At 44.2% G+C, this 15,577-nt stretch overlaps 1 protein-coding gene across 5 annotated transcripts in view; it reads right to left on the reverse strand.

Annotated features, from left to right (window-relative positions):
* Nr3c1 (nuclear receptor subfamily 3 group C member 1) overlaps positions 1–13,684 on the reverse strand; it is a 90,375-nt gene extending 76,691 nt beyond the window's left edge. Inside the window, exons 1-2 of one of the 5 annotated variants that reach the window (XM_038329712.1) lie at positions 13,551–13,684; positions 9,052–10,242 (exon numbers count right to left, since the gene is read on the reverse strand). In XM_038329712.1, coding sequence (XP_038185640.1) covers positions 9,052–10,229 — 1,178 coding nt within the window. In that variant the 5' untranslated portion in view covers positions 10,230–10,242; positions 13,551–13,684. Of the gene's footprint in view, positions 1–9,051; positions 10,243–11,988; positions 12,289–12,491; positions 12,869–13,213; positions 13,412–13,550 lie in introns of those variants that run through there. The other 4 variants (XM_038329714.1, XM_038329711.1, XM_038329715.1 and 1 more) reach the window with 4 other exon arrangements.
* Between the last annotated feature and the right edge of the window lie 1,893 nt (positions 13,685–15,577).

Below are 15,577 nucleotides of genomic sequence, written 5' to 3' on the forward strand. Positions count from 1 at the left end.
TCTCAATAAAGAAGTTCTCCATGAAAAACCCTCAGTCCTAACAGGACAGCTACACAGCAGACATCCTACCTGAATGGTTTGGCATGCGCCATGATTTCAGAGGCCAGGATGATTTCAAAGGCCACGATCGACTCATCTTAACATTCAGTAAACAGAAAAATAAATAAAAGTAGGACTTGAGATGAAAATTCTTGAGTTCTTAAATAGTGGTCAGTAAAGCAAAAGTTTCCTTTTCAGATTTCCTTTTTCAGATTTGAAGAATACAAGTAAAAACTATTTGAATTTCATATTGAACATGTAACTCAGACTATTTTATTAGTATAAGTAACTTTAGTGCACTTGTTGCCATAGTGACCGTCAAATGGTTATTTCTCCAGGACATGGAGGAGCTGAAATGAGGACCTCAAGTACTTTGCAAATTACTGTAGGAATTCACACTGTATTTACTCCTTTACTCCGTATCTGCAATCACCAAATTCCTTTCAAGTCCAAGCCAAAGAAAGGCCCTTCTTTTCTGAACATAAAATAAACATGAGAGAAAGAGGGGAAAAAATAGGTTTAGAAGTAATCTTTACTTTTTCTGCCCTACAGTAAGAAAACAGGACTTAACCAATGAGTACCACCTGCTTGAGGGCAGTACCAGGGAAGCGCACTGCAGACCTGTTCTACAGAAGTACCTGCATGAGCTGGCATGGTGGGAGGCTGAGGCAAGAGTGGGGGCAGCCTTTTTCAATTAAGAGTCTATTTTATGGGGGGGGGACTAGGAGGAAGAGGGGAGAGAACACCTTAGCTGAACTCTTTTAAATAATCCTCAACAAAAACAAATATTATAACCAGAGACAGGCAAAATTTCTGAAAGTAATTCAGTGTAAGGTAAGGAGTCAATACATTTTCTGATTAGGAATGCCGATGTAGTACTGCAGTGTAATGAGCTCAGTTTCCTTTTCTGGTTCATAAGGTGTCTCGAGATGACTGCAAAGGAAGAGCAGAAACAACACAGCCTCTCATGGTGCGGACTTAGAAATAAGAATGTTCATTTCTGGGCTTTCTATTTGGGGGAAATATTTTTTAAAAATATCTATTCTACTTTCATATTTTCTCCTTCATAAACTCAGCTGGATTCCAGATGAAATGATTCACATAATGTTCTAATCAATTTTTCAGTATTTTTATTTGTAAAACTCAGGTTTTACCATGATATATCTATCAATTTAAACTACAATTTAATTTTTTTCTATATTTGGCAACACACACACAGATATGTATATATATACACACACACATATGTATATGTGTATATAATTTGTTTTTAGTGAAACTTTTCCAAAAGATTATTTTATTTTTGATTATATGCATGCATATACAGGCAGGTTGCACACATATGAAGGTGCCTGAGGATAGCAAAGGTGTCAGATCCCACTGAACCAGGACTATAGGCAGTTTTAAGCTGCATGATGTATGTTCTGGGAATAGAACTCAGGTTCTCTGGAAGAGCAGCTAGGTGTTCTTAACTGCTGAGCCTTCTCTCCAGCCCTAATTGCAGCTTTTTCACCATCAAGGGAAAAAGTTAGTAGATGTCTTTAAAGCAAGTTTTGTAATCCTCCCAAATCTATGAACCTAGAAAAAATGTTAGTATTTATGACTCTTAAAATTGAAAGCTTTTTGATTTTTGCATGCATGGTTACCTGAGAGGATCAGACAATAAAAATAGAAAGGGGACAGCCTTTCATTTATCAATAATGTGGCTTAAATTATCAGGTTAGCTACTAAATTTCAGATGGTAAACCTAACATGGAATAAAATCCACGGAAAGGGTTACTGATGGCGGTACGCCCCGTACAACAAGACAAAACAAAACGAAACCTTGAAAATAAATTAATACTAAAGTAACAGTCTGGGCTCTAAATACAGCAGTCTAGATAAAAGGGATTCATGACCCTTTAGGGAATGTATACAGTGGGCACTAAAAAAGTTCCCAGTGCTTTTTGATGGGCAATACCTACACTAGGGATGCAGTTACCTTCACTGTTAGTAAATGAGGGTCATCCTGGTTTAAGTTGCACATAATTGCCAGAGCTTTAAAATTGCCACCTTGCATTTTAAGAAGAGTTTTTTAATTTCCAAAGTAAACTCACGAATTTGCTTAGGTTTTGAATTATTATTATTCTTATTGTATACGTGTGTGTATGAAGGGGAGGTGGCCACGGCATACCTTTCAGGGTCAGGGGGACAACTGTATCAAACAGATTCTCATTTTCCACGTTTACCTGGGTTCTGCGGTCAAACTCAGGTACCAGGCTTGCACACAGCCCTTTTACCTGCTGAGCCGCGATACAAAGGCATCTACAAATGCTATCAAGTAGCAGTGCTAGAAAACAGGAAGTGACTGCGCACATACACACGGAGCGGAGCCTTGGTCATATTTCTCCTTTATATTGCGTTTTCAGACTCACTGTTGGTGGACAATTACTGTGAAAGATCGCTGAGTAATTTCTAGCACATCAAATAGAAAGTAATTCCTTTCAGACCAGTATGAAGGTTTCTGATTAATTTTTCTTTAAATATCTTAAATCTCCCACTTGTAAAATTCAGGTAACAGCTGCTTTTGTTCTAAATGGGTCCTGACAGACTCAGAGACTTAATATAACAAGCAGAATAAAGAACATCAGAGAAGGAAGACATTAAATGCGACGAATGTATGAGGGGTGAGGAGCATGAAGTGTAGCAGCCTGTGCGCAGCATTGTGCTGCCGAAGAACGGAGAAAACACTAACGAGCCGTACGGGAAAGAAAGGATCAGTGGCTTTTATGAAGTCAGTATTATGTGAACTACTGACTCGCTTTAGACCTCTAGAGCAGCCCTGGATGCTAAGGCTTAGACAGCTGCCAATAGGGTGGTTCCAGGCGACTGCACAACTAATGAGGTGTGGAGTCCTTCCCTAAACACTGGGCGTGATCTCAACCTCTCATCTGAATTGAGGGGTGGGAACAGATAATCTCTTACCTACTACATAAAACAAGCTCTGAGAACTCAAGGGTTCGTCCTGGGTCAGCTACAACAATATTTACATTTTATGTGCTATGAAGAACACCATTTTAAACCTTTATCTTGTAAAAGTACACATCTAAGGTCATTTTTTGTCTTGTACTTGATGATAGACAAGGAAAATGTCAAGAAGCTGTCTATAGGATACCCTGACCTCCCACACAGTACTCGCCTCATCAAATAGATGAGAGAATTGCAGATTTTTACACAGACACACAGACCCATTGGGGTTTTGATAATAACTTGACACAGAGAAATTATCTTTAACTTCAAAACACAAATTACCTAATTACCTAGAATGATAGCTTGGTTCACTTTAGCCTCAGAACCAGGTCTTTTTTCCCCCTAATATTACTGCTATTGAACATCTGAATCAAATTATCAATAAGGGATGTAGTGGGAGGGGAGACCAAATTTTACATACTAAAACTAAGAAATCCCGAATCCCCAATTATAAAACAACATATAAAAATGATGACAACATAAAAGGGTCCACAGCAAACCAGCAGCGCAGTACTCCTCATGTGACAATCATAAGGTCGCAAGTCACTGCATTGCCCCAACACGAAATACTAAATCATGAACTACACTGGGTATCATTTCACAATAACTTTTAAAATTTGGCTATCAAATATGCTTTCATAATATCCATGGCTAAATATTATTATGGAAACTTATGAAATAATCTAGAATAAAGGCTAATTTATTATGAACACTATAAAAAACTAGAAGTTTTTAAACGTCAAAAACTGCACATTTATTAAACTCTCAATTAGTAATTAAAAATAATGTAATGTAAGGAATGTAATGTGTAAACATGTGTCATATAATTCAACCCTTCTCCTCTCCTTACATATATATATACATACATATACATATATATGTAAATTATACTCCCATATGTAAATGGAAAAATTCTAAATTAGCAGGGACCTTGTTAAACACATTGCATTAGAGACAATATAAATCTTGTTGAAGATTGCTAAAATAAAAAAAAGTATTCTGAAGTACTTAAAATGAATAGCTGGTTACTCCAAATAAGTATGTTTAAGCACATAGTTCAATCAAGATAAGCTATTAATATTTAAATTGGCTCAGAGATTAAATTAAGGGATGGTATGTTTTCATTCAAAATAATTAGTCTTAAGGACTATTGCAATATAAATAGTTTAAGTGGCTGCCTAGTACTTACAGAATCCAATCATTTATGTTACTTGCCTAATTTACTCAATATCCTAGAAAAAATTCAGATAACCTATGGAAAGAGTTCTACTCCACAGTGAGTTGATAATTTATTTGCAAAGTGCATTATGAAATAGGAAATGGTTGTAACTACATGAGGTGCCATGATTATTTTAACTAAGCTCAAATCATTAGATTTTCTCTAATAACAGCTTAAATTAAACTGGGACAAATATGAAATTGAGATTGGCAGAAATATAAGTATGATGTAAATTTTGTCCTCATTTTGGTAATACAGCATCACATGAAAGAGCTCACTAGAAACACCGTCACTGCACTCTCCGCCCTCACAGGAAAGCTTCCCTGCAGCACTGACCCGAGTGTTCTTCCTGAGACACCTGAAGATCAGCTGCTTGTCCAAAGGCTCGGTGTAGGGAACTGTCCTGAAATCCTATCCCATGCCTGGTACTTCTCTCTTTACCCTGCCCTCCACCGGGTCGGGGGTTGAAGCCACTAGCTATAACTAACTTTTTAATGTATATATAATGTGTGTGTGTGTGTGTATGTATGTATATATATATATATATATATATATATATATAAATAAATAAAATAAAGACATCACTAAAGGTTACACCCAAGAGTCACTGGCATGGGAATGACCACATGATTCCGAAGGAAGGAAGGAAACATTTTAGAGAACTGTTTTAAAATGTAAGTTTCCCTTAGGAGAACTTGAAAACTACAAAGCCAAGGTAGAAGAAAATGAGAGCAGTTGGCTGAATGAAGCTAGAGAAATAGATAATTGATCTCTTTTGTAAAGACCACAAGTTGATTTTTTTTCTGGTTGTATCTTAATCCAATAAAACAGTCCTTAGAAATTATTTATACAATGGGATTCACCAATTTATATTCTGCATACCTCAGAAATATAAACAAATGCTTATCAATCTGACAACTATTTATACTCTATTAAACAATGACTTTTGACAAAAATACTACCAGGACGGTTTTAGAACAATAAATACTACACAACATGAACCTATTATGCCAGTTTAATTTACTCATACAAGAAGACTTAAACACTCATAATGATTAACTATGTACAAGTATTAAAGACAAATGTACTTGAAGAAACATGCTCCAGACCTAACCAAAGCACAAATGAAGGCTTCCTAAGATAACCAGGCTAGAGAGCACTGAGTCTTACATAACCCTCAGAGAACTGAGCTGTCGCTCACACGGGCACTCGTGGAAAGCATACTACTTGATACAATCTCTCGTCAGCTAAACCTCTAAAGGCTCCTAAAGTGACCTTTACCCTCTTATTAATTTATCTACTGCAACTTGCATTTCATCTACATTTGTGCAAAGTACATTTAAGAACAAGTCATAAAATGCATAAACGTTAATAACATATGGAAAATGGTCAAATGTAGCAAAAATAGACAAAACCAAAATAACATCATGAATACTAGTTGAATTGTCAATTACAAATATGCAGGGATTAGCCAAAGAAATATTACAAGAATTTCATTAAGAGCTGACTAATGTCTTGTTACACACGTCTGTATTAGTCATTCCATACGAAACCCGTACACCTGAGTACACAATTGCTGAAATTTCTCTTAAAATCAATCATACTGATTTTAAAAAGAAGAAACGATTCTGCCATGAAGGTAACAACATATAAACAAATAAGTATATGCCCCAAAGCAAATCACACCTAGAAGTCATTTTATATAAATGGATATCAAGAAACAGTAAGCTCAAAAAGCCACTGGAACACCCACTGTCAGACTCGTTGGGGGGCCAGGAAAAAGGAAAGACATTAAACAAGCGCCTATCAAAAGAAAAGGCTAAGTGTGGCCCAAACCTACTGACTCTTTCCTTATGTTCTGTCTCCTCCTCAAAAAAACATCTAGCCTGGCATTAATAGGCAAAACGAAAGAGAGACAGAACGTGTTTCACTCAGCCCATGCTCCTACAGTTTTATTATTTTTATAAAGCCTGACACAGACAGGGCCAATAGAGAGATGTCTAATCTCCTTACATTTTAGGAGCATCATTAAGCTCCCATTACCAAACCCCACACTCCAGAAGACTGAGCTTTTATCTTGCTCTGTTCTTTTTCTTTAACCTACCTCTCAGGAAAAGGGCTCTAAGTCCTCTGAAACCCTTTATCCTCTCCACCTATTTTCTGCCGTGTGCACCATTTAATGCTGAGGTGAAACATGGAGAAGAAAATCAAATCACGCAGAAGCATGCCTGCTTCGATTATGCTTACGTTAAGCTCACTGCATTTTCCAGGGGACTGTTAGAACTGGACGCTTGCACTACTAAGAATGGATCTGAGCAGCAATAATCTCTGCCTTGTCTTACCACCAATGAACCTAAACCTTTAAAAAACAAAACACGAAAATCTTAATCATGATACTCATAACTTGACAATTTAATGTGCTAACCTGATGTCATGGTGCACTGATATATTTGTAGAAATTGTCTTCTCCCCGAATATAATATGAAGTAGTTTTTATGAACATTCTGGGGGGAAATGTTTTAGTTATTTAAAATTCAAATAAAAAGTATGCTTTTTTTAAAAAAAAACACTCCAAGTGATGTCACTAGCAGCACTGCCGCTTTCCTATCGAAAGCAGAGAGGACTCCATCCAGCTGTTGCCTCAGCGTGTTGACTTAGTGACTGATGACTCAGGGTCACTGATCATAGCTAATGTTTGGCAACTACTGCGCATCATATAGAGAGAGCAACCAATTTTAGATCTGCCAGGGCCGCTGCTGGGAAACAATAGAAGAATTCAATAATGGTCAGAAAGGAAACATTGTCCCAATTTATTTGGGTGAAGCTTGGTTCTGGATAATCACAGTTCCCAGCCCTAAGTGTGAAACTTGCAAGCCCTGCCCCGGCCCATTAGGGTATTTTACTGTGCTAAAAGACACCAGCGATTAAACACAAATAATCGTGTCAGTATACACCTGATCACTTCCTGGACAGGAAAGGACTTCTAAAGTGCCACATTCCCAGAGCCCTGCCTACCTTCGTAAAGGCAGAGGCACGACAGAAATGGGAACATTTTATGTGCCACTAAGAAAGTGTCAAAGTGCTTTAGCACTGAAATTATTTAATGATTTAAGGGTGAGATTTATTGTTCATATCCCAGATTTTATAAGACTTAATGAAAATTTATAGTGCATGCAAATTAAGTTTTTGTTTTGCTATTCTTTTTATAATAAAAAGTGAAGAGTTTTATGATGGCTTTCAGGCCAAGGGATTTCCTAAATATATTGGTTTTCCTTATATAATCAAATGTTTATAAATCAGTTTAACAGCTCTCTATAATCAGATCAACTGTGATTACTCTTTTATGAAAGTCAATGACATGAAACCTACTGTCAAAAACTTAGGATTGGAAAATTTAAAACAGTGCATCTCAACATTTGAAAAACATAAGTTTATGCAATAAGAAATTATTTAAATTTTGCTGTTAGAAATATCTTAAACCCTAATTCAGAAAAGTTAAAATGCTGCAATAATTTTCCCCAAATAAGAGAGAACTAATTATGAGTACTGGATTAGTAGCAACTACCAATAGTCAATACAAACAGTAACCACCCATCTCTCAGGCTAGACAAGAACAAAGGCGATTTTTCCCCTCTTGCTAAGCTATAATTAAGCTGTTTAGAAAAATAGATCACAGTCTAAATCTAATTCTTCCCCAATATCAGCTTCCTACACATGGAGGGAAGAGATGCCTTTTTCTACGTCAATGTCAGGATAACCTTCATGGAAAAGGGATGTTGGAAAGGTGTAGCTCCGTGAAAGAACACATTGAGAACATTCTCTTTGCGAGTGTTAAGTAAAATCTTCTCAAAGGGAGCAGTGAAGATTACTAATAGTTAAGGAAAAGTTGATGGGACTACATATAAAGGAAGGAAGAAACAACCCCCTAGCGATTAATCAGCCTTGTATCACTACAATTCACACTTACCTAAGCCCTACCAGTACATTTATCTTAACTTACAAGTTGTTTTCAGTAATTTCACTCTAGGGAACCTTAGTGAGATCAGACAGTAATGTCAGTATACGTATACTGAGAAAAAAAGAAGAGAGACGCACACGATGCTTGCTAACTGAAGCCTGAAAAATTCTAATCATGAGTTACCTACCGGAGTATCTGCAGGAGCATCTGAAAGCATCGGGCACCAGTTCCTTCCTCAAAGAGGCTGGTAAGCAGGCACCAATCGCCTACTCTCAGCTACTCTAAGCAATGGTCTAGGTCACTACACACTGCATTGCTTTAACCATTTCAAAACTCAATGTTGGTGGAACAGCAGGGCTCAAAGTTACTACTCTCACTTCTTAACCCTTTAATTGAAAGATAACACTCCACACAGGACACATATAGCAAAGCAACGTTTAACTATGGAAGCATTTTTCTGTAACACTGCACTCTAAAGCAGTTAAATTCATATGCACAATTATGTATTATGTGACTAGATATTATTTTCTTGATTTCATGTTTGCTTTAGTCAAGCAATTCGTTACTGAACAATTCTGATGTAAGGTTTTCACACAAAAATCTTCAATACCGACCAGAGAGAAACTATTACTATTACTATTCATACAAACACCCAAAGTGCCTCTGCACAGGGGAGTCCTTCAGATTTTCTAACCTGCCTACTTTCAAAAGACCATTTCTACTCAGTTATTTGAAAGAGTATGCAAACCTCTAGAAAACACAACCTGATAAATGAGTTCTAAAATGGATCAAACTAAAATGATGGAATAGAAAGGCATGCGCTTACCTTGAATAGCCATTAGAAAACACCGATCGGGCTGGGAAGTTCATAGTCCCCAAGGAAGCCAGATTATCCTCTCCAGATCCTTGGCACCTATTCCAGTTCTCAGAACCAACGGGAACTGGTGGAATGACATTGAAAACAGGCTTCTGATCCTGCTGTTCAGAGAGCGATGCTGCGTTCATGCCATAGTGGTACATCTGTCCTCCAGAGGTACTCACACCATGAACAGAGATGGCAGATATCTTATTACCAATTATATTCGTCCCAGAAAAGCTTGCCTGACAATAAACTGGGCCCAGTTTCTCTTGCTTAATTACCCCGGGGGTGCAAAGTTCAATGAAATCATCTTTTTCTGTTTTCACTTGGGGCAGCGTCACACCGCTGGAGCTTGGTAAGATCGGATCTCCAGTGTCCTTAATTTTAGGTTTAGTGTCCGGTAAAATAAAAGGCTTACAGTCCTCATTTGCATCCCCTTCCAAAAGGAATGGATCATCATCTCCTGCCAAAGGAGAAAGCAAGTTTTCGTCTATCAACAGGTCTGACCTCCAAGGACTCTGATTCGTTTCTTTACCTGGGGACCCAGCAGAAAGCTCCAAATCCTGCAAGATGTCAAAGGTGCTTTGGTCTGTGGTATACAATTTCACATTGCCACCATTGGTGCCAGGCTGGCTTTTCAGATTTTGCTGTTCTGAAGATGCATCAGAGTGAATTTTGGGAAACTCCTTCCCTGGAGGGGTAGCGCACCCAGTAGCAGATGTTGAACTCTTGGGTTTCTCAGGAACACTGGTTGACCTATTGAGGTTTGCAATACTTTCTTCCAGAAGCCGAAAGTCTGTTTCCCCAGAGGACAGGCTAATCTGGCCCTGTTGTGGGTATCCCAGGTCATTCCCCATCACTTTGGTTTCTGTCTCTCCCATATACAGTCCCATGGACAGTGAAACCGCTTTGGACAAATCTGGCTGCTGCGCATTGCTTGCTGAGCCTTTTGGAAAATCCAGAAGCCTCTGCTGCTTGGAATCTGTCTGAGAAGCAGCAGCCAGTGAGGACGAAGATGCAGAAACCTTCAGGGTAGCTCCTCCCCTCAGGGTTTTATGAAAGTCCATCACGTTCCCCCTCTCCCGGACAAGCAAGCTGCTGGGGACTTCTCTACCAGGGGGAGCTAAGGATTCTTTGGAGTCCATTGGCAAATATTAACTACAAAAAAAGAGAGGACATAATAAGCTATAAAATCACATTATCTCTGATCCGATTAGTGAGAGACAGCCTATTAAATGAACCCTTTAGGTAACTCCCAATCAAAGTCCCCACTATCAGAGGAATAGTTTCTGTCTTCTAAAATAAACCCATAGTCCCTGCTCCCACCCAGGGAACTACATCTAAAAAGCACAAGGCAGCTCATTTGCAAGGACAAAGTTATACTGAACTGATCTGAATTTGGCTGTTTATCCTGCTCACTAAATGTACAGCTTTGGCAACCATAGGAATTGTAATTTGTTATACATGATTATTCTAAAGGTTCAAGTTAATGTCAAAGTATTTAAGTTTTTTTTTTTTTAAAGCATGATCCTTAAAATTCCAACCCCTTTTCAATCAAGGGTGATTGCCTTTCTGGAAACCAATAAATAAGACATTTGATAAATGCTATGGTATAACTATTTGCACCTTAGGACTCACAATTTCACCTAGTGCCCGTCCCCCCACATCCAACCCTTTCAAGATACAACCTCCTGGAGGATTGTGCACATTTTATTTGAAAAAACAAAAAGCAGTGCTGTTCTGCTAAAGGCGAGGGGAATGCTCTTATCTTTAACCTCCATTTCCAACCAGATGTGCCTGCTTAGTAGCATCCACCTCCAAACGTTGGCGATAAGAAATGATATGCATTGTACATAGCCTAGAATATGTACTTTTGAAAACAGCAGGATCTGTACTAGCTTCTTCGCTGCACCTCTAACTTATTTAAATAGACAAACAGAGCAGAGCTCATCAAAACTAACACCAAAACTAATCGAGTTATATTTCTTTCTAAAAATTGCTTAATGCACTCAATACAAAATAGTTTATTTCTAGATTTAAGATTTTTTTCTTTCCAAATATGGCAATGCTGGGAAAAATAGAGAAACGGGTCTGTGGAATCACATATAAATTCAGATAAAACCCATCCAAGAAAATGCTCAGAATAATTTTCTCTGCAGTTTTCAACCTACATTTATTTAAATTGTATTTCTCCAGATCGTTAGTATATTACTAGTAAACAAAATGCTTTAAGAGGTTGTCAAAGACTATGATAAGTATATTGGGGAACCCCTTTCATAAAATGGTAAACTTTTCCGGTACCAAGGCACTAAGAAATAGGAACTCTTCACTGAAAGGGGAATGTGAGGTAGGTGGAGAGGGTGGACATGCCTTAGGAATCTTCCCTGTACGCGGTTTCTCTCTCAGAACCCACCCGGGACCTGTGTGTGCATCTCATAAGGATCTCTAACCATGAGATATGAAATGGCCCCTAATGAATTTCCACACCCGCTTTTCTGACAGCTACCTTTCAAGCCCGAGACCATCACAATACTTTATAAAACGAGATGCTTCCTTAAGCGACATTTATCCTCCAGTTAAAACTGTAAATAACCCTGGGACATTAGTCGGCCCTCACGAACTATGCCAAGGGTCTTAAGTGATAAGGCCGCAATGATCAAGCCTGCAACGTGAAACATGAAAGTAGCACTTGTCAAAAATCGCTACACACACACACACACACACACACACACACACACACACACACCCTGCGGCTAGGGAGGGTCTCTTACTAAAAAGAGGACCACGCAGAAAAGTCGGGCGCGAAATCGTGCCCCAAAGCTAGTGCACAAGTCGTCGGGGGGGAGGGGGTGGGGGAAGAAGGAGGGAGAAAGGTGCGAGGTGAAGGGAGAAATGTGTCCAGACCTGTTGAGTTCTCTGCGGCACGCCCACTTCTAGCAGATAAGGCCAGGCGGGAGAAGTCTGGGCTGCAGGCTGCAAGCCCCGCGTCCACCCCACCAGCCCGCAGCCCGCAGCCGAGCGCCCTGAGCCCGCGGCTCGCAGACGCCGCTCTGCCTTCCCCCGGGAAAAGCGGCTGTCCGGGCGGCCCCCAAGGACAGCCCAAGACCCGAAAGCTTGCGGCAAAAAGCAAAACCAAAAAGCACGCCAGATTCCCGCCGGGGCGCGCGAGGCTCCACGGCGGGGCAGCGCGCCGGGCCAGGGATGGCGGTGCGGGGAGAGGAAGCGCCGGCGCTGTCACCGCCGAGGCCCTTTCGTCACCGTCACCCTGCCCTCGCCAGCCTCCACCCCCAACCCCAGGGCTGACAAAAGTTTGCCAAGTCCCGCCGCCCCGGCTGCCGAGCCCCTCGGGGAGCGCCGCCAGCCCGGCTCACCTCCGCGCGGGCGCCCGCTGCCCAGCCCCCGCTCACCTCGGCACCCGCGCGCTCGCCCGCCCGCCCGCGGCTCACACCGCAGCCAGATAAACAAGTCGGCGTGCGGACGCGGGAGGCGCGCGTGTCACGGAGAAGGAAGTCAACAGTCGCCCCCTCTTCTCCATGGGGGAGGGGAGAGCCCCTAGTGCGGAAAGTCGCCCGCTTCCCGGCTGACAAGCCGAGCCCCGCGCCGCTCCCGTCTCCCGCGCGCGTCCCCCGTCCCGGCGCCGCGCCGCCCGGCTGCGGCGTCTCGTTCCACCCACTTAGAATCCGTCCCCGACGGGCGGGCGGTGACTCGGGCTCCAGGCACTGACTCGAGCTCGCAAAATGGAGGAGGCGGAGGTGGGGGGGGAGCGCGGACACGCGAAAGGGCCGCCCGGCCGCGGCAGGCGAGCGGGACCGAGCGAGGGGCGGGCGGAGGCGGCGCCACGGCGCGCACACACTCGCACACACGCGCTCCCACTCCACCCCCGGCCTCTCCCCGCCCGAGGGGCCGCGCGGCGGCCGCGGGGAACGGTGCAACCTGTTGGCGACTGTCGGCAACTGCAAGGGCGCCCGCGGCCCTCGCCCCCTCGCCCAGCGTACGGGGCCCCGCCAGCCGGCCCCGACGGCGCCTGCAAACCCCGCGGCTCCCAGCCATCGCCTCCGCCCCGGCGAGCGCGCCTTCGCCTTCCCGACCCAAGGAAAGAGAAAAAGTGCGGCAGCGGCGGGGTGCCGACCTGGTCTGGGAGGCAAAGCGAGTTTCTTTAGTTTCTCTTCTCCCTGGCTCCTTCCCGCCCCCGCCCAGCTCGGCGGCTTGGAACCGCTCGGGAACCCGCCCCGTGGGTCCGCCGCCAGAGCCCCCAAGGGTGACAGGCAGCCGGCCGAGCCGCAGGGGTGGTCCGCGCCGGCGAAGCGCCGAGTTGCGCGAAGTGTGTCACACTAGCAGAGGGTCTACAGGATGGCACGGAAACGGTGCAGCAGCGTCGCGGCCGCTCTCGGGGCCGGACGGCAGACACGCCCTCTGGGGAGGCTTGGGGAGGGGAGGGCAGAGGAGAGGGGTCAGCGCATACGTACTGTGAGCCCGTGGGGGGACTCGCGTGCCGGCAGGTCCCCCCACCCCCGCATCGTCTGGGCGGCCCCGTCTGCAGCCGCCGTGCGCGCGCGCGCTCCCTCGCTCGCACCGGGAGAAGTTGCAAAGCAGAACCCACCCTCCCCCGCGCCCCGACCGTCCCCCACCCTCTTCCCCGAGTCGGAGAGGAGGCGGCGGCGGCGGCAGCAGGAGGCGCCGCCTGCCAAGTTCAACCCCCACCCCTCCCTCCCAGCCTGCCAGCGCGCTCACACTCAGAGGAAGTTGCACGCCGAATGCAAAACCTCTAGCGAGCAGGATTTCTTTGCACTTAAAAAAAATTGTAATTAAGGAAGCATTGGGGGGCGGGAGAGGGGGGGCAGGCCTAGAAGCAAGTTGCAGACGGAATAGTAAGTTGCCGGAGAAGTCCGCCCTCTTCTCACCCCAAACTCCTGACCTCTCTTTCCACCCCCTTCGGGGCCGGCGTCCAAGCTCCCCGCCGAGACCCCTCCCCCGAATCGTGACATTTGCTGCCCCGGGCTGGGTGCATTGCCCAGCCCTCAGGGTTCCAGGACCCCCTATGTCCCCCCCAAATCAAACAAAACACGCAGTTCCAAAGCCCTCCAACGTCAGCATTTAGCTCCCTCCAGCTGTTCCCGTACGCGCCTCCGGGTCGCCCAGAGAAACACGTGGCTGGTCCCCCGAGGACTGAGCGGGGCAAGGGGCGAGGGTGGCGGTGCCCGCTGGGCAGGGCAGGGCAGGCGGGGGCGACGCGGGGACCCTCGGGTCGGGGGGACTCGGGGCGAGGCGCGGCGCGGCGCTGTGGCTCCGCGGTGCGGGGAAGTAACTTTGGTGCCCCCACAGGTGACAGCACTTGGCACTTATGACAAGAGCGGAGGCGGCCGCGACTCCACGGAGCGAGCGAGCGAGCGGGCGGGCGGGCGCGCGCGAGACTGGAGCCGCTCGCGCCGCTCAGCTCTGGGACTCCGAGGGCGGCCGCCTCGGCCTGACCTCCCCGATCGGGATCCCTGATTGGGGAAGCGCGTGCCGGAAGCCTCCCGCCGCCATCTTGGTAAAGCGCGGTGAAGCCGAGCCGCCACCATCTTGGCGAAGGTGCTCCGTGGCGTCCCACCAAGACGCCCCTCCTTGGTGGGAAAGGGTCCAGGCCGCCCGGTGCGCCGTCCGCTAGGCGAGGGGAGAACGTAGCTGTGAGCGGGTCGCTTGGGCAGAGGTGCTCCACGGTCACTACCTCCACCGGCTCCGGGGCCGCCATCTTGGCAAAGGAACCGAAGCTAAACCTAGACCATCTTAAGCCCAAGAGTGTTTATGAAGAGCCCTTGAGCCACTTGGTGTTAATGAAAAATAAAAACAAAAAAGCCTGTAAAGTCCAGAAGAGAGATTCCTTCCTTCCCAAGGAGGATGAAGTCAACCAGGTCCAGAGTGGATATTGAGAACTTTAAACTATGACTACTTTCCTTGCCTGTCTTCCCACCTTCCGAGGCTCAAGTACTGCAATCAGATGTCTTGTGAATTTGGTCCCCTAACTACCAACAGACTCCTGGGAGATGGGTACTCGAGCCTACAATAAAACTCATGCTAATATGATTATCTTTGATGTTTGCCTTTTACAGAAAGAGCTAAGGATGTGCATATGTATTATATAATTATGTATATCATCATACCATAAATCTCCTACATGACTGAATTACTCATCTAAAGATTCTAATTCATTTCTCTTTCATGTTTGAGCTGTAAATGGTAGGTGATCTTCATTTTTGAATAATTTATTTTTCAAGAATTTTCACTTAACGTTTCCCCTTTGCTTTTTTGCATGTCTAATAGTTCTTAATGTAGAAAAGTACCTCACTTTAAAATTGCTTTTGCAAATATTTTCAATTGAACAAAAATATGAACTTTTCCTGTTCTTTCTTTTAGTGAATTAGTGCCTTAGTTTGTTACTTCAATAGAAAAACATTTCAGGCTTTAATCTGCCATATTTATTTTAAAATATGCTTAAACTTTCAACATATTTGCA

Source organism: Arvicola amphibius, chromosome 5 (genome assembly GCF_903992535.2).
Source record: "Arvicola amphibius chromosome 5, mArvAmp1.2, whole genome shotgun sequence".
Lineage (NCBI taxonomy): Eukaryota > Metazoa > Chordata > Mammalia > Rodentia > Cricetidae > Arvicola > Arvicola amphibius.